The following is a 19828-nucleotide window of genomic DNA, read 5'->3' on the forward strand; positions in this document are numbered from 1 at the left end:
TGCATTAATCTTTCACTTCCTACATGTAAAATACTCATTCACTTCTCTTCTAGAGGAAGAAGCCCTTCAGCACACAAAATAATGTTTCTTTTTCATCTGTCTTCTCTCTCCTTTCCTCACTCCTTCCCTTTCTCTTCCCCTGTGTCAGTCCATCATCCAAGCCTTTGGTGGCAAGCTTTGTGGACTGTGTTCAAGACAGTTTGCATATTAGAAATAATTTATGCTTTCGTATCCAAGGGAACTTCATGGTTTATTCCATTTAGACAGGAGGAAGCCTGCTTTGCTCTAATTATGGTTGGCTACTTCATGAAATAGCAAGAGCTATGGTGTCTCTGCTCTAGCATTGTCCTGCTTGGGTGCTTGGCTATTTCTTCTCAGTTAGTGAATTTTGTTTTCTTCTCCCACTTTTGGCTTTCCCCTGTTCATTATTTCTTTTTGCTCATGGCATGGAGAGAGATTGTTTGAATTCTTCAGGAAGAAGTCTCCCTTTAATTTACTACAGGTTTAATTTAATTTACTACAGAGAAAAAAAGGAAACCAAAGGCACAAAGATTTGAAAGAAGCAATATTATCTTTATTTGCAGTTAATATACTATACATGTAGGAAATCCTATGAAAGCTACAAAAAAATAACAGCAGTATTGAGTTTTTCAAGGTCTTAGGATAAAGGGTCAATATAAAACAATCAGTTGTACTTCTATATATTAAGAACAAATGACTGAAAATTGAAAGTTAAACATTAATTTACAGTAACGTAAATGTGAACTAAATAGGGATATTTTAAACAAAAGATGTGCAAGAACTGCTCACTTAAAACTACAATATATTACTAAGAGAAAATGTAAAAGACCTAAGTAAATGAAAAGATATACTATGATCATGGACTGAACAACTCATGATATCAAGTTGTTTCCAAACCTATTTATAGAGCTAATGGTACTTAAAAAATAACCCTAACAAACTCTTTTTTTGGAAAACTGAAATGCTGATTCTAGAACTTATTTAGAAAATTAATAATACTGAAATAGCTTAAATAATTTTGACATGAGCAATGGTTATACTGTCAATCCCAAGACTTGTTATGAATCCACAAATATTAAGATGCTATGCTGTTACAGTAAGCACGGACACAAATCCACAGGAAATAAAATCAAGTCCAGACACCAGCTAGGGCCTCCTGAGTTTACAGAAGTACTGAGGTGGAAGGCCAAGGGTGGCTGGCTTAGCAAATGGTAGGCTTCAAGGGTTAAAATATGAACCTCAGCCCTTAGCTTGCCACATACACTAAGGAACTTTAAAAATTCATGAATGAATGAGAGAAATTTATAAAGTTTATAGAAGAAAACATGGAGAAAGTATATGCAATTTTGAGTTACACAAAGATTTTATAGATAGTACACACACACACACAACTCTGAAAAAGAAAAAATATAGCTAAATTTGATTTCAACAAAATGAAAGCTTTTACTCTTGAAAAAGATAATTAGCGCTCTGTATGGGGAAATAATGAAATAATGATTTATATGTAAATATGAGTGAGGGAAAAATTTTTAAATAAAAATGTAAAAGAATAAAGGAATAGTTTTTTTTTTTTTTTTAAATAAGGGCTAGCCCACAGAATGGGATTTCTAAGTTATATTCACAACAGAGAAGTCTTACAATGTAATATGAAGGTAACTGGTTTTAAATGAACAAAAGATTTGATTCTAAAGTGTTATGTTATGTGCAAACAGCAACCAAGCATAGTAAGATGCTGCTGTACCTATGAGGGAGTAACAGGAAAGACACGGCTACCTACTAGTTTAACTAACACAATGATAGCCAAGACTTGGAGCCACTGCAGCTCATGTATTGGTGGAAATATAAATGGTGGAATTACTTCACAGAAGAACCTGGGGAATTCTTCGAAAGGTGAGCGAGTGCTTGTATGTGACCTGTAAATTATACTGCTAGGCATTTGCCTCAGGGAAAGGGAGACGCATGACTACAGGACAATGTATATTCAGCCATAACTGACACTGAATGGTCAGTCCTACAACATGAATCTTAGCACATTATGCCAAGTAGAGCAAGCCAGACACAAAGGATCATAGGTGTGGGACCTCTAGAGAAGAAAGCATAATCTTTAGGGCTAGCAACAGCTCTGTAACTGTCTGGAATGAGTGTGCAAGGGACTGAAAGGAAGGGCACAAAGGGCACTGTCTTGGGTCATGGGAACATTCTACCACAACTGTCAAAATGGTGACATAGGTACATAGGAACAGGTACAGAACTGTTCCCTTAAATGGACTGTATACATATTCACTTAAATGAAAAATTGAAGCACTAATTTTTCTCCTTTAACTATATTATTCCTGTTGAAACTTCCTCTTTAGGAAACTAAAGGTAAAATGGCTACATGAGGATTGACAGCCTGTCACTCTGAACAACGTTCACTGTCATGAGTAAAATGAGTCCTGAACCAGATGGCCTCTCATTCACTCATGAACATTCAGGAAGCCTATAACAGAGAAGGACTATGCTCAGCTCTAGAGATGTAAAGCTAAAATGAGACCATGTCTGCCCTCAAATAGTTACCATATAGCAGAAAAGACAGACAAGCTAGGATGTGGCATGACTTGGGCTGGGTATGAGGCGCAGTGTTCCCGATGATACATCACCTGAGTTAGGTTCAGAGGTACAAGTTATAGTTGGGTGAGGAGAGAAGAGAAAGCATTCTAAGTGAGGGCCTTATATGACAAAGAGCCAAAGGGCAAAGACCCTTGTTAAGTGTATCAGGTAGGAACGGCACGTAGGCTTTATCCTAGTAAGGCCACAGTTTTGCCTTGACTGAAGGGAGTTTAGACGTCCTATACTGGTTTGAAGAGTGTGTGGACTGAGCTTCTACACCTTATGAATCTCAAACCTCAAAGAAAATAACCACAGAAGTTAAAATCCTTTCTGTTCGAAAAAAAAAAAATCCTTTGGCTTATGTGCAAAAAAGTCCAGTGGAAGCCTATTGGGGTGTGTCCTGGGGATCTTTTCTGTCTCTCCATTCATAGGACACAGGGTCTGGATCATAATCTTTCTCATATTTAGTTTCCCTGAAAGGTTAAACCAGAGTCTTCTAACCAAGTGTCATCGACTTTCACTAGTCACAGACCAAAGCCATTCCGTGGCCAGTGGGATGGCAAATGGGACTGCCTGGCCAACCCAGAGAGCTTGGGGGTTAGGAGTCAGTGTCACCTGAAGCACATAGGGAAAAGGAAAGCTGCAAGTAGAGCTCAGGGCCTTTGCAGAAGAAGTGAGACTAGATATTTGTGTTTAAGAAAATCTATCCCCCACATTTTGGAATAATTCAGGAGATACAAGTACATGCAGACAATCTTTTCTTGTGACCGGACAGCTAGGAAGTCAATGACAGTTACTTTAAGAATATCCACTATTACAAGCAGCATATTAACGGATGAACAGAGACACAGAAATAATTTTAATGTACAGGATCCAGCATATCTTGGTAATAGAACAGCCTTTTTTTTGAGTGGGACCTTGAATATATAGATAAAAGATATCACAAAGATAAAACGAACATCCAGAACTGGCTGAAGATCATTACATTTGCTGAGAAGAGGGGCATGGGGATGGATCACCGTGGGACAAGGAAATGGAAAGGCCAGGCTACGAGGAATTAGCCCCGCTTTGCTAACGAGCAGCGACTTCATCCTTTAAGCAACAAGGAGTCAAACTTTGTAAGCACAGAAATAACTCAAAGTGCCCAGCATTTCGAGAACTATAGAAATAGATTACCAACTTCTTGAGACAAGAAGGAAGAAATTCAGTATGGGGATCAAGGTAAGGTTTGGACGAGATGGTGGAGAATGTGCAAGCTTATTTGTCTCTCTTCTCCCCGTGGAGTGGGAGGAGTGGTTCTGGGCTGAGCAAGAAGCACTGGATTGTTAAGTCAAACTGGACATTTTAGTTAGCCAGGAAACTGCAGTAGCAAAACGTCCTGATCCAAAGATGGTCAGACAGACTGTTCCATACACAAAGCCATGGTGCACGCTAATGGACAGAGTTCAGAAGAGCCAAACACACACGCCTGCGCGGCTTCTTCACTCTGTGCTCATGGCCGCTAGCACTTCCCCACTCATTTACCAGACTCACGTGGTCACAGGCAGAGCAGAAGGGAAGGGGGTGTCGATGGCTGATCTAAGATGGCACAGGAAAATGCCAGTGAAGGAAGCCAAGTGAGGCAGGGTGAAGAAGCAGTTAGGGATGGAGTGGGCAGGGCTGCCCGATGGCTCTCTATGTAGTGCTTAGCCAGCAGCTAAGAGTAGCACAGCAGGGGTTTGTGTAGTGGCAAAGTGTGAAGTTGCCTACCAGGTTGGGTCTGGGACTGAAATTCAAAGCTACTGGCTAAAGTAAATTGCATTGAAAGAAAGCACCTATCAGGTAATGATTTATTTCTCAGTAGACATATTCTCAAGCTTTCAAGAAACACAACACATGTTAATAGAGCTGGCCATTCTTCTAGCTACCTTCTAGCTGTTGACCTTAAATTGTAACATAAAAATTAACACTACCATATTTGACTGGTGGCTTACTGTTTAAAAATCACTTTCATATATATTTTATCCTGTGGTCCTTTACAATCTTGCAAGGTAAACAGCAGAAACAATAATGTGTTACCATCTGTCTGGATTCCCCCCTACTTGCCAATGACTGAGATCTAATTGTTTAGGAACACGTAGATAAGAGAGGAATTCTCCAGTCTAGAGTATCAGACAACCACAACTAGTAAATTTGTACTTTTCTATAAAAGGTTTAAAGAGGGGCTTATCTCTCTACATCTGCTACTAATCATCTCCAGCACAGCTGCCTCCTACTACTGTTACCACTGTGGCAAAGGGAGAGGACCCCAGCCCTGGAGCCATGCTCGCCCCCTCCTTGGAGGTGCACCTGGACACGCACGACAACATGGCGTATGACGTCACCAAGACAGTAAGATTATTAAAGTTTGCTGAGAATCAATCACAGAAGAACTTGTTCAGTCTTCGGCAACTTCCTGATGAATAAGAGAATTTAGACTTTCAGTAAACTATTCATACCTAATTTCTCCACATCTGAAGTACTATGTAGAATTTCAGTTTTCCTAATATATGGAGTGAAAATAACAGATTTATAAGATACATTTGAATGAAAATTAATAAAAGTTCAGATAAGAAGAGTATCAATCTATTGATTTATTTGAGTTTTATTAGTGTGAGCAGCATCTTAAATTTTCTTCTAAAATCAGAAGACCTGTTTTTTTCTTCACATTCTATTATTCTATATACTGAAATGACATTATTAAAGAAATGTAAAACAAAACAGAACCCTTTGCTCACATACACAGGAAAATAAGACCCAGTGCCTTGAATAAACCTCCCGTTCTAGATTGACTACTTGTGGTGTATCTGCACTGTTGTGCTCTAAAAGTCAATCTGGAAGCCCGGGATTCAGCAGAGTGGATGTGGTTTTGACTCCTCCTCCTTGTGCACTTCCAAGGAAACAGAATCTGGCAGCAAGTGTCAGCACTGTCAAGGCTTCTGTGTGAAAGATGTCAGGTTGGGGGGTGCAAAGGGATCGCTCTACACGTTTCTGACTTCCAGAGTCACGAGGAAGATATCAGCAGATGGAGGCAGGTGTGCCGAAACACACCTGTAATCCCAGCACGTGGCAGATGGAGGCAAGAGAATCTGGAATTCAGTCATTCTCTGCTACACACTGAGTTTGGGGAGAGCCTGGGCTATATAAGACTGCCTCAAAAAACAAAACCAAAACAAATTATTGGATGATCTCTATACCTTTTTCCAATAGAGATGTTTAATGGAGAAATAAAATGGGAGGGATCTGAAAATCCATCATAAATTAAAAGTTGATCAAGCTATCACTTTGAATTCCACTCAAATGCATTATTATTTTCAAGCTTCTTCATGCCCATCCCCCCATTGGTGTTAGCGGGAACAATGTATAAAACCAACCATCACCTAGGGAGAAGTGTACAAACTGACAAGAAGCTATGTTACCTCTTGAAGTTTATTACAGTGGCTTTAGTTCTTATTGCATATATGGTACATGCCTGGTACAAGTTAGGAATCTGTGCATGTAGGATGCTCAGTTCAGCAGAAGTGTTGTCTATTGCTTCTCTCTTGACAGTCATCAGCATGCAAGCGCAGTATTTGGTTATTGTTTCAAAAGTGAAAAACTTCTTATCTTTAACTGAGGAGGGTACATGATCTTTATTGGCTTTTATGCAAAGTTTAATTTTGGTTGTATGCAGAGTTTGCATAGTTCATGATTAGTTTCTAATGAAAAACTAGATATGTTGCCAGCGACCTCGAAGATCAGGTGACAGTAGCAAACAGAAAAATTTGAAGAAGAGGCATAACTTTTAAGGTAGAAAGGTCAGCCAGAACTGCCTGGAACAAAGAACCAAAAAAGGAATTATTAACACCAAGGTCTGTCAAATCAAGCACAACAGAAACACCTGCTCGGGGTGACCTTGGCAGCCATTCCCGCTAAGTTCTTCAGCTGGCTCCAGTCCCTCCCAGTGCTACAACTTCCTCCTTGGAGTCTCTGAACCTGTGCAAAATCTAAAATGCACATAAGAAAATCACCCACCTCAGCCTTGCACTGTGTTCACACCCACAGGCGGCAGGAGCTTACACGAGGTCTAACATTTCAGCTCTCTGCTATAAATAAACCTCCATTATGAACACTAGACCCGCTCCTCTATGAGAGTGGAAGGGACTGCAGGGGATCTTGTTGAGATGGAGTGACTGTTTACTCAGTTGCAAGACACGTCAACATCCTCTTCCCTTTAAACACAACATGCAGGCGGCTATTGAAGGACTTAGACCTCTCCGAGAGACAACAAATACAGTAGTACTGTGGGCCCTACTTAACTGCGCATACCTTAGGTAAAAGCTGTATTACCAAAAGGATCAGCTTTACAGCTCATCAGTGGTTACACCACTAAGAAGAGTAGCACCCCCTCAAATAGCAAGCAATTGCAAACAGTCCCTCTCGTGGGCTCCTGTCCCATAGATGGGTGCTAACCCGAGTCTCCTATTGTAGAAGCTTCTTTTTGCAGTGGGTGGCAATTAAAACAGAGACTCCTAACTGGTCATGTGGCTGAGAATGTGTGACTGTCAAGGGATCAGTCCTCTACTAAAGCTCAGGAACATGGTGGAAGAAGAGCAGAAAGACTGTAAGGGTGGAGGATAGGGTGGGGGCAGTGAACCTGTGTCTTCTAGATGAGACATGGTCATTGCACTCAGGAACTCACGCAGCTAGGCTTATCTTCACGAGCCCTACAAAAGTTTAAGTCTGTCAAAAACCCTGTGTGGGGAAGAGCTTCATAAGCCCTCACTCTCCCTGAGGAGTCCATGGTTGTCAGTGGCTGATGGAGGAAGAGGGTAATTTTCTTCAGTAGGGTAGCTGCTGGAAAGTGGCCCATACTTCACCCAGGCTCCAGAAAGCAACCCTGGTTAAACCCCAGGAATCACTGGGTGGCAGGTGGGGTAAGAAGCATGGGTACTGATTAGTGGGAGAAAAGATTTTGTCAAGAAAGAGAGTGATGAGAGAGGGTAATGGGGGAGGCTGAATTTCTCTATATTCTTATATGTAAGTAATTGTCAAGGGAAAAACAAAAGGACACAAACAGACAAAAAATGATGGCGTACCAGCAAGAATCTTAGGACCACAACTGGATTTTGAGATAGACAGAAAGAAACTGAGATGACATTAAGAAGGAAGAAAGGAAAAAAAGAAGGAGGGAAGGAAGGAAGGAAGGAAGAAAGGAAGGAAGGAAGGAAGGAATCAGCTTTAAATCATTATAATTCACCAAAAACATTCCAAAGCCCGTGTCATTAGTACTTCCTTCAAACACATCCTATTTAACTCCTTGGACAGTTTTTCTGTTGGTAACACAGGGGCATAAGCCACAGTAAGAAAGTGTACTGTAACCCGCATGGTTTCCACTGAGAGCACTAGGTATCTGGTTGCCCATAATGGTCATAATGGTTTCCTGTAATAATCTTGTTTATGACCCTTCGTAAGAAGGTTGTTTTCAAGCGATTAGGGAAATTTGAGTACTTAATAATAGTTAACTCAGAATTTATAGGTTTTACCCGAGTTAAAAAAATTCAGCTACAAGTAGTGCGTGTCCTATGCACCAGACACTAAACGGTCAGCCTGGCGGCCTCTCAGGAACTATTTCCATCCCATCCGAGTGAAACTTATCCTTACTTCAGCTGCAGCCAGTGATGTCACCTCCATCAGGTTCACTGCTCGGAAAGCAAACACGGCGGCTGCCAGCACTGGAAAAGAATGCACACTATTTCAACTGCTGGCCTCCTCAAGAGCCCGGACACGCACGCTCTGCCCACAGCCACCAGGCGCTGCACAAGGACAGAGACGGCAGCTGTTCCCCCGCCTCTGCCTTAGGGAGCCATGAGTGGGACATCTATTCTGGAGAATGATGCCTGGCCATTCCACCCAGTGAGCCCCACAGTCTGGGGAGAGAAAAACCCAGAGGTCTTAAAAAGTCATGTAGAAGTGATTTCTGTCACACCTACAACTAACACATGGGCATAAGGAGCAACAGGAAAGGTACCCTAACTGTTGAAACGCATGGGTCTCTAAGAGCCCACAGATATTTCTAGTACATGACACTGAAGAGCCTTTGGGACGTTATGTGACGTTAAATTCTAAAAACTCATCTTAATGTGTTTGAGGGAGGTGTCCTCATATAAATATGGGTATAAATCCTTTAAAAATGGATTTTATAAGATTGTGTTATATTTACATCTTTATGTCCTCTTTATTGGCTTTCTTAGTGTCACAAATGGGTAGTTCTATGCAGAGGGCTGTTGTAGAGCTAATCTTGATATTTACAATGTTAGGTATAAGAAAAGTAAGTTGAAAATTTGAAAACATGTCTACATTGTGATATGAAACAGAAAAAACTTCGACTGTTCGCTTCTGTCACACACAAAAGAAGGGCCAGGTAAGCATACACCATTTATCAATATAGGAGCGACCACGGAACTCCACGGGAGTGACGAGTTATGAGGAGCACAGGTGACCCTGAGGAGAGGGGATTACACAGAGAGGGCTTCTTACTCTTCTCCCTCACGGCCTGAAGTGGGAGTGAACTCCCACACTTCAAAGCATGGGAAGTTGGGGGATTAGTGGTACTGACTAGCATTAGAAAGTCGTCGGAACACTGGTTCCGAGGTGTCCTGCCCAGCTAACACAAGGTGTTTTAAACAATATATCTAGTATGAGAATAACCATAGTAGTTAATTTTCACCCCACGCTATGAGCAAGTCCGTTTTTGCTAGTGTAGAAACAGCACAGTGAGCTGGCTGACATGTTTGTGGTCACCCGGGTAGAAACAGTAGAGCTGATACTTAAGCCTGGTTCTAAAGCCTGTTCATGTGACCCTTGAAGGATTTCCCTATTGAGTCCAAAGGCAAGGAGTAGGGACTCAGCGCTGACACCAGAGATTGTGTGCTCTCCTAGGGAGGGGCAGCCTTGCTGTACCTCAGAGGCACTTCCAGATGTGGCCTGTCTGGTAGGGCTGTGGTGGTCCTGGGCCCTCACAGGTGGAAGGCTGTGCTGGCAGAGGGGACATCAGGCTCTTGCTTTCCAGGCCTCTAGATCACCCAGGTAGGGAGGAGTGCAACCAGGAGCTGTGGATAGCTCAGGCATTTTGCTTGGGGGTGAGAGATTTGGGGAAGTCGTGGCAAGAGTATTGTAATTAGATAGGACAATCCCGGAGAGAATGAGGGAATAATAATAATACAAATTAAAAATAAGTCAACTTGAATTTTTCATCATGAAACAAGGGATCTGGATCAAAGGATTTTTCTCTTTAACTGAAAAGAATTAAAAAGGATTTTAGGGCTATGGAGCATATGTTTACAAGAGTATTAAACAATTTCAGTAGGTCAGCGATGTTTATCGCTTCTATTATCTGAAATCATATTTTGGATAGTGAAAACATTTTAGAAGCTAAGAAATATGTTTCCCACTTTCATGCCCGTATAGAGCTGAGCAGTTGGCTGAATGCTTGACAGGACATCCAAATATTCTGCCGGGGCAGGAACGAGTCTCAGACGGTGATCAGCTGTTTGTCCAAAGGTAGATAAGCCCACTGATTGAACTCAGCATCCAAATGTGCGCTCATAGCCTTTATTTATCTTGGTGTCACATCACAGGAGTGCCTTTCCGTTTGCTTCATGTTGGGTCTGTCCAGCCTTCTACAGAGAACAGGCCTGCTTCCACACTGAGGACCTATACTTTGGGACATTCTTAACTGAAATCACGCTTCATATGAATTGTGGAAATTATAGTGTTTACTTTGTTTTTTTTTTTAAACAGCTATTCTCATTACTTTACTCTTAATAAACCTTTTCATGACATTAAGACAGCTCTATTTTAAGCTCTGCTTTAGTGGTCTGTAAATCATAATTAAGGACAGATGTATCTATGAAAGCTTTATAAAGACTATAATAGCATACTTGATATAAAGAAGGTGGCAGTAAGCACCTGTTTCAAACTGGTGACACAATCAATGGAAACCTGTGTATTTTTTCTACATCTATTATTATGGACTTTTACCTGAATTCCAAGGCTGGGACTCCCAACACCCCAGTTTCATGTGTAGATGCTCTAGAATTCTTCCTTGTTGAATTTTGCAAGCATTCAGGGCAGTGAGTATATGCAGCAAGAATGAATGAGTTTCTGTTTCTCTGCCAGTCTGTTTTGGTTAATACACCGATCTAACAGAGTCCCTGGTGCACAGCAAATCCAATATTCTGCATAGTTTTCTTTCCCTTTCCCTTTAGCTTAAGGAGTGATGCGACACAAAATCAGATGATTTAAATCTGAAGAGTCCTTGAAAGTTTTCTAAATCAAAGCTTCTTTCACATTAAAACTTTCCCACAAAGGAGACAAAGAGCTCACTCTACCTAATTCCTCTCTGAGAAAGCACTTTCTCACAGTGAACTTCCTCTTTCAACGTTTACTCACTATTCTCTCTGCAGGGACACCAAGCGCTGTGGAGTGTGCTCTTCAAAGTTTCTGGTACACCCAAAGGAGAGTAACTTGGTGAAATCTAAAATCCAGGCATTTGGGAAATGGTAGCAGAACACTAGACTGCTTAGTCTGAAAAATATAAGACTCTACGAAAAGATGGGTAATGAATACAGGAAAAAAAACATGAAGACAATCTTGGTTTAAAGGAGCATATTTGGAGCTGCAGAGATGACTCAAGGTTATGAGCACTGGCTGCTTTTCCACATGACTGAGATCAGTTCCGAGCACCCAGGCAGGGGGGCTCACAATTGACTGCCCCTCTAGCGCCATGATATCTGATGTTCTCTTCTGGTGTCTGTGGATACTAGATAAACATGTCAAACACACACACACACACACACACTCTAAATCTTTAAAAAGAAGAAGGGATGCTTTTGATTCTAAGACTTATGTTATTATTTTACGCGTGTGCACATATCTCTGCGTGTGGGTCTCAGTGCCTGGTGCATATATGAAAGCCATGGTGTGTGTCTGGAAGTCAGAGCACAACTGTCCTTCTCTCCTTCCACCATGTGGCTCTTCGGATTTGACTCCGGCTGCCAGACTTGGCAGTAGACACCTTCACTTTGAGGCTTAAAAGGGGCACATGTTAATAAGTCCTATTAGCCATAAAGAAATGCGCCCTTTGAGAAGAGCAGGATTACTTAGCACTTAAGTATTAGACTAGAGGATAAGGGCAGTTTGTCAGAAATGTCCAAGAAGCTATAGCCAATGTTCTCTGGCATTCCTTCCATTCCTAGATGATAGGTCACTGTCCTTTAGCTAAGATAATGAGGGCAAGCCATTCTTCCCTAACAAGTTTGTATGAGCTTCAAGAAAAAAAGAGAAGGATGCTGGGAGATGTTATAACATCAATCAGTGACAGTCTGACTGCACCTCAGGTGACATTTATCTTCATGGTACTTTATAGTTATTCTAATTTCACCTTTCCAAATGTCACCCAAACATTATGGGCCTCTGGCATTCAAGAAAATGTTAATATGGTACCGAGAGAATACTCTTGGCACATTATTTTTCTGACTAAGCCTTATTTCCACGATTTCCCAGAGAGATGATTTTAACAGTAAAGGAAGGAAACAAACAACATTGCCAGCTTTTCTGTATTCCATCTATTGTTTCAGATATCCTAACAGTTATTGGAGTTTTCTAATAATCATAGTGATGAGGTAATGGAGTCACCTGTGCGCTAAAGGTGCAGAACACATAATGAATATGTACCTGGTGTGCTAACGTGAGATTGCCTTAGTATGCATCTGTTGTATAAACTACTTAATCATTAACAATAGATGAATCTGTGGCTTCCTTGCAAAGGAAAAACTGGTTTGTTTGTTTTATGAGAAAATAACTAAAAGAAGAAATTTCAGCATAGAAGAAATTTCAGGGTAGAAGCCAAAGACCATTAGCAAAAATTACAACCCAAGTTAAACTGCAGACCAGAAGAGCTAAGCTTTGACATATGCAAGGGGCTCAGTCTCTGAGAAGGGCACAGGACAGAATGTTATGACTTAGAGTGGAGGCCAGATATATCTGCTGCACAAACCTCAGGTTGGTGCAGAGCAGCTGGATGGATGCATCAGAAGTACAGAACTGCAGAGCCTGCTTTCCAGGCCTGCTCAATCTATAAATGCTCAAACATTAGAAACGATGACTGCAGCCCCTTCTCTTCCAATGACAATCAGCAAGTGTCTGCCAGGAAAGGGGCTCCACACGGAAGCAGCAGGGACTTCACGAACAAGCACTTCCTCTTACCAGCAAGAATTTCCAGAGAGTTGTATCCTAGGATTCTGTCCCACAAAAGCAAGAGTTGATCTGTAGCTAAGTATCCAGAAAAAGCTCGAACCATCCATTTAAATGATATACGAAGTCTGTAGACAAGGGAAATAAGAATTAATTTTATTATTAGATCTTTCCCATATAGGCAATATTAGAAAAATCCAACCAATTTTGTCATTATTGTAAATCTTCTGAAACTCCTCATTTCCTAAAAGCTGTAAAAAGTCAAAGGCAAGAAGGTGGGACCTCAATTTAATGTTCCAGAACTATTAAGAGGAAGAGTTATGTATGATGGAGTTCATATTTATAAGCCATCTAACAATGTATTTTTTTCAGAGTATGATCAAGAGCTGTATTCAAATAGTCTTAATTTTAGGCAAGCCATGACAATTTGGATTTTATTCTAAATATTTAAAGAACATTCAGTGCTTTTATACTTTTTAGTTCAATAAGTTTACCCGTACTTCTCAGTCAAACTGCTACTGAGAGTGGATAAAATAAAGTAAAACAACAAGTCGGAAATCAGGAAGACAAATGGTTTAAAGCAACAAGAGACCTTAGGATTCTTATTTCAAGCCCTTCATTTTAGTGACAAGGTTATAAAAACAAATTCAACTGAATTCATTTAGTTACAAAAAGTCTGAAGATGTATGAGATCCCACATTCATAAGTCATCTATTTTACAGTAACGGTTTCCTCCCAGAATCAGGAAATGAGTCCTTTGGCTTTAATGTCCTAAGAAATAAATGACCCTCTCACATTTCTCTATTGTTTATGAGCATCTAAAAATCACTCTACTGTCCCTGAAAGGTCACAGTCAAATACATTGTTGAATTATTCTATATTCTAATGTGTCCAAGTGTTGGTCAGTGGTATTTACAAATTAAGCCTTTCAATTTGTTTTACATCAAACAGGAGAAAATTTTTAGCAATTTTTTTTTTTTGAGATGAGATTTTTCTGTGTAGCCTTGGCTGTTCAGGACTTGCTTTCTAGACTAGGCTGGCCTCAAACTCACAGTAATCCTCCTGTCTCTTCCTCCCTGAGTGCTGAGATTAAAAGCATGCACCACCATACCCAGCGGCAATAAATACTTTAATACTGAAAAATATATCTAAATTATTACATTCAATCATTTTCATTTTACTCAAGTTCTCAGTGTCTCCTCCCACAGAGAAAGCACAGCAATGACTTTAAAAGGATAAAGTTTACTGGGGGATGACTTAGCACAGCAAATCTACCCTTGCAAGTATACAGTTCCATGAGTTTTATATAAAGAATGACTAAATGAAAGTTCTAGAATGAAACAGTACAATAGTTATTTGCAAAAAGATAAAACTTAATGATAAAAACTCCAAGTTACTGAGTAGGTCTGTTAGCAGATTGAAATGATCAAGGAAAGAGTCAATGAATTTGAGCATGTTTCAATAAAAATAAGATCTAAAAAAGTGTTGAATCCAAATCACAGATAAGATCATTAGAAAACCAAATAACGAGACTTTAAAAAGACACATAAACAAAGAGCACATATAGATCTTCAAGTACCCAGTGGACAAGGTTGACAACACTGACATGGTGTCATTGTGGCCCAGAAGAAGAGGGAGCAAGTGTGGTACACAAAACATACTGGAGAACGGCAGCTAAAGGAAAATACTCTAGTACGACACAGATAAAGTCGTAAGATGATCAGCAGACTCCAACGGAAGAAACTCAAAGAAAATGTAAGTTTAGATAAATTGCAATCAAGTTGCTTAAGTATAAAGAGACTTGATAGCAACCACAGAAAACACAGATTAAAACGATCCTTTCTATGAGACTGTTTATCCAACCAAGGACCATGCACAGATATAACCTACAACCCCTACTCAGACAGCCCATGGTATAGCTCAGTATCCAAGTGGGTTCCCTAGTAACGGGGACAGGAATTGTTTCTGACATAAACTCATGAGCTTCCCTTCCCCCCTGAGGGAGGAGCAGCCTTGCTAGGCCACAGATAAGGACATTGCAACCATCCTGAAGATACCTGATAAGCTAGGACCAGATGAAAGGAGAGGAGGACACCCCCTCTCAGTGGACTCGGGACGGGGCAGGGAGGAGATGAGGGAGGGATGGGAGGATTAGGAGGGAAAGAGGGAGAGGGCTACAGCTGGGATACAAGTGAATATATAAAATTATTTAAAAATAAAAAAATATTAAAAAAAATAAAATGATCCTTCCTGAAATGTTCAGATACCAAGTTTGGAATTTGCTTAAAAGTGGAATATAGTCACTTGATGAATGATGTGAAAAAGGAGACACCTATCAAAGATCATTCAATCAAGAGCACAATGAATTGTGCATATAAACTGTAATGAAAAGTACTCAGTTTTTAAATAGTAGCTTAGTAAGTGAAATGAAAGAACACAAGAAACAAAATTCTGGCAAGATGGATTTCAATCAAATAATGTTAATTATGTTAAATAATAAATGGTATAAACATACCAGTTTGAAGACAGATTACTGTGTAAGAAGACTCAACTTATACTTTGACAAGAAACCTACTTGAAACTTAAAAACATTGATAATTAATAATAATAATTAGAAACAGAAAACACCATGCAATTTGTAATCAAGAGAAAGCTGTCGTAGCTGTATTACAATCCAGTACAATAGATTTATAGTCAAGAATAAAGGGAAACAACTAGTTCCAAGTCTCCTTGAAACAGAGATTCAAATTACATACAACATGGACGGAAGAAGACTTCCACAATTTCACCTAGAGACTAAATTACATACAACATGGACGGAAGAAGACTTCCACAATTTCACCTAGAGACTAAATTACATACAACATGGACGGAAGAAGACTTCCACAATTTCACCTAGAGACTAAATTACATACAACATGGATGGAAGAAGATGTCCACAATTTCACCTAGAGACTAATATTGCTCAATAACTAAGAGCAAAAGAAAACTGGCAAAGAGTTGAATAAAAGCAGATGGAAGGCTCATCAACATGGTTGACTTACCGACATTTACATAATTCTGACAAATATTCATGGAACAGAAATCATCTTGCATGTGGCTGTGGTGTGTGTGTGTGTGTGTGTGTGTGTGTGTGTGTGCGCGCGTGGTGGTCATGAACAACTTTTCGGGGCTGCTTCCTGCCGTCCACTTTCAGTCTGAGGCAGGGGCTTTGTGGCTGTCTCTCAGTCTGTGCCGTGTACTCCGGCTGGGCAGCTGGCCCACGAGCTTCTCGGACAGTCTTTGGTTTCTGCCTCCCGTGTGGCCAGAGGAGCGCTGGGACTGAGGATGCAGGCTACAACACCCCACTTTTTATGTAGGTCCAGGGGGTGGGGAGCGGTGCTGTCAAGCTCATGCATCACACACTTTTGCACATATGATGTTTCCATGGCCCAAGAACATAAATTATTTCAAGTGGATATATAACATTTGTCTTAACAGATTATATCTGGGTCAAAAAATGTTAAAAAAATTAAAAGCACTGAAATCATATGAAATGCACTCTCTAACACCTTAAGAATGAAAACAGAAGGCAATAATAGAAAAATCTCTAACCTTTTCAATATCTGGAAAATAAACATCACATTGAAAAAATTAGGGTTATTATTATTATTATTATTTGAGACTAAGTCTCTCTACATGGCCCTGGCTGTCCTGGAACTCACTATATAGACCAGGCTGGCCTTGAACTTATAAAGATCTGCCTGCCTCTGCCTCCCAGGTGCTGGGAGGCATGTACCACCACACTTAGCTCAATTAAAAAAAATTAATAAATTGTTTTTATACAATATATTTTGATCATATCCTTCCCCCTCCCTATCCACCTAATTCCCTGTTCTTTTGCTGTCTTTAAACAAACAAACAAACAAACAAACAAACAAAACCGACAACAGAAAGGACAAACAACAGAACTCCATCTTTGAGTCTGTTTTGTGTTGGCCAACTACTCCTGGCATGAAGCCTGCCTTGGAGTGACTAATATACCCAGTTTCATTCCAATGGAAAAAACAAACTAACTAATTTTATCTCTCTCAGCAGGTATCATTGCAAATAGCTTCTTGGTTAGGGATAGGACTTTGTGCCCATTTCCCCCTTCTCTTGTGCATGTTATCACAGTCTGTGAGTTCATAAGTATATTAGCCCTGTAGTCCTGTTTCCTTGGAAGCCATGTGCCACCTTTGGCCCTTTGAATCTTTCCACCTCATTTTCACATACAGCCCTGAACCTCGAGGGGAGGGTGTCAGTGCACAGGCGATTCTGCCGGCCTGCCCTCAGGGACCTAGCGATTGCTTCCCTCTTGACCTGCAGCAGCAGCTGCCAGGCCACAGGTGTGTGCTGCCTATAAAGAACGCACCTGGCACGCAGCGGTTCTCTCGCTCTTAACTTTCTCCCCCTTTCTCTGTCCTTGGTGGTCCCCTCTCTCTGCCCCCTTGCTCTGCTTCTGTCTGTCTGCCTGTATACCTGTCCACTCGTCTGACTACCTCTTCTCCTCACTCCTCTCCCTTCCCCCAGTAAACTCCTTTTACACCAGGTCTGATGCATGGTGTAATTTCTCAGGGGCACATCTTGGCTTGGGCCCAGCATGGTAGCTCCTTGTGGAATTATATTTCATAGCAGAGGGCCTTGATGAAGACATCTCATTAGGGCTGAGTGCTCCCATGTCTGTCACTCAGCATGCTGTTCAGCTGGGGGTCTCTGTGTTAACTGCTATCTTCTGTGAGAAGAAGCTTCTCTGGTGAGCGATGGAGTGTGCGCTGAGTCATGGGATATCAATATCCCATTAGGAGTTAGTTAGTCGCTGTGTTCATTTAGTAGAATATTAGTAGCACGTTTTCTCTAGGGACCATTACCTATCTAGTCTCTGCTTCTCGGACTTGTTAAGAGTTGCAGATATGGACTGCATTTCATGGAGTAATCCCATAAGAAAAAGCAATTTAAAAGAGGGGGTTAGTTACTCCATAGCATTTCTGCCACTACTACCCCGGTGGGGATATCTTGCAGGCGGGTTGCTGCTGTAGCTCTCGGGCTTCCTAGCTGGGTGAGACTGTCGAACATCTGTGTATGGTACCGTCCGGCAACACGCATGTTAGTCAGTGGGGGTGAAGCTTCTAACGCAGCGCAGTGCCATAGTTTTAATATAACTGAGGGACAAACGGGAAGTCACAAAAAAATTAAACACTTTTAGTTGACTGAAAATGAGACGATAACATATCAAACTTCATTCATAGAATTTACTTTAAGAGAAATCTGTAACATTAACACTTGTACTAAAAAGGGAGAAAAGTACCTTAAATACGAGCAAAATAAACACAAAGCAAATATAAAGAAAGAGTAACAGAGAAGAAATCCATGAAATTGAAACTGTAAAACGAGAGAAAACTCAACAGAACATAAAACTCATTCTATCAAAGATGACTAGAGTTAATAAATCTCTGTGCAGAATGATCAACAAAAGGAGGCAGGCAAGCACGGCCAAAACTGATGAACTGAGTGAGTCCTGTCTCCAGGACCAACTGCAACAAAAGAAATGATTGTTGCAAACTGTCCTCTGCTCTCCAGACATGCGTGAATGTGTGCATGTGTGTGTGTGTGTGAGTACATGTGTGTACACTAAACAGTAATAAAACCACAACAGGAGCAGTTTTCACTTATGAAAGTCTTTTAAAATCAATTTCTACCTTGAATACTGGGCTTTTTATACTTTCTCCTGTTGAAGAATTTTAAGTTCACCAAATCTAAATGTTCCTTGTAATGATTTAAAATGTGTAAGTAGACTAGAAAAAAAACTACCAGCATTTTAGTTTCTAGCAGGAAGCAAACACCTTCAACGCAATAAAGAAGAGCCTAGTTATATCCAGCTTCTAATTTCAGTGAACAGAGGTCAGTGAACCATTTAAGAGAAAAAGGGTTGAGCTCAATATAAACTATTTTTTGCCGAATTCCTGTTTTATGGTCTCAATTAAGAACAGAGTATTTTTCAAAAGAGGCCACAGGAAAAAAGAGTATCAATTATCTGAATTATCAAAAGAAAATATGAAGTATTGTTTTTAAATAACATTGACACCTTTCTCAAATCCAAAGGGGCTTCAGAGAAAGGAGATAAGGCATTCATTCACATCTGTCCCCTCCATGTCTGTATCTTGTCTATAGTCACTGAACCTGCAAACCATTCTGTAAGGTGGGAAGTCTCTTCATTTTAAGATAAAGAAATTGTGTTATCTTGATTTAAGCATGAAGAGTTTGCAGCATAAATAACCTTACCTGGATGGCACAGCTTAAAAGAAATGGGATTTGCAGCTGGGTTACACTTACATCCACTCAGGCAGGCATTTGCTGAGGGTTTAGGTGTGTATAAGACGAATACCACACCTGGTTGTCATTAAGTCCTTCAGCCTCAAAGAGTTAGTGTTCTTTGTTCACATAGACCGTCCTTAGTAGAGTGTGTGTGTGTGTGTGTGTATGTGTGTGTGTGCGTGCGTGTGTGTGCTTGGAGAGGACAGGAGGAAAATGCTAATCTAGATAATATCATTTCAAAGGAGACAAAACCGCTCACTGAGGTCAGAGCTAATCTACATATTCACTTATGACTCACACTGAGATCAGTGAAGCAAATCCAAACTTCTGTAAGGAGAAAACACAGGACAACGGCTGAGAGGTATTTGGTCTGCTTCCCTTAAGTGAAAACAGCAAACTTCAACCTGACACATTTCACAGGATGTGCTCTGATAAAGTTAATCCACACTGACTTAATTTTGGTATTACCACATTTCCCAGGCTGTATTTGTTTCAAAAAATGTTTTCATTATGAACTGAAATTAGATGATTTGATGATCCGTAAACCAGACACAAAAATCAATCCCAGTGAATACAACTTTTAATAGGATGCTAGTCATTCTAAGTACATTTTGTTTTCAGTGCTAGTCAC

At 40.5% G+C, this 19828-nt stretch overlaps 1 protein-coding gene across 2 annotated transcripts in view; it reads right to left on the reverse strand.

Moving 5' to 3' along the window:
* Positions 1–5207: 5207 nt before the first annotated feature.
* Tbc1d19 (TBC1 domain family member 19) overlaps positions 5208–19828 on the reverse strand; it is a 133026-nt gene continuing 118405 nt past the window's right edge. For both annotated transcript variants that reach the window (XM_060365309.1, XM_060365310.1), the window contains 3 exons: positions 12877–12992; positions 8272–8342; positions 5208–6440 (listed from right to left, as the gene is read on the reverse strand). In XM_060365309.1, the coding sequence (XP_060221292.1) occupies positions 6366–6440; positions 8272–8342; positions 12877–12992 (262 nt within the window). In that variant the 3' untranslated portion in view covers positions 5208–6365. The remainder of the gene's footprint in view (positions 6441–8271; positions 8343–12876; positions 12993–19828) is intronic.

This window comes from Meriones unguiculatus, chromosome 12, assembly GCF_030254825.1.
Source record: "Meriones unguiculatus strain TT.TT164.6M chromosome 12, Bangor_MerUng_6.1, whole genome shotgun sequence".
Taxonomy (NCBI): domain Eukaryota; kingdom Metazoa; phylum Chordata; class Mammalia; order Rodentia; family Muridae; genus Meriones; species Meriones unguiculatus.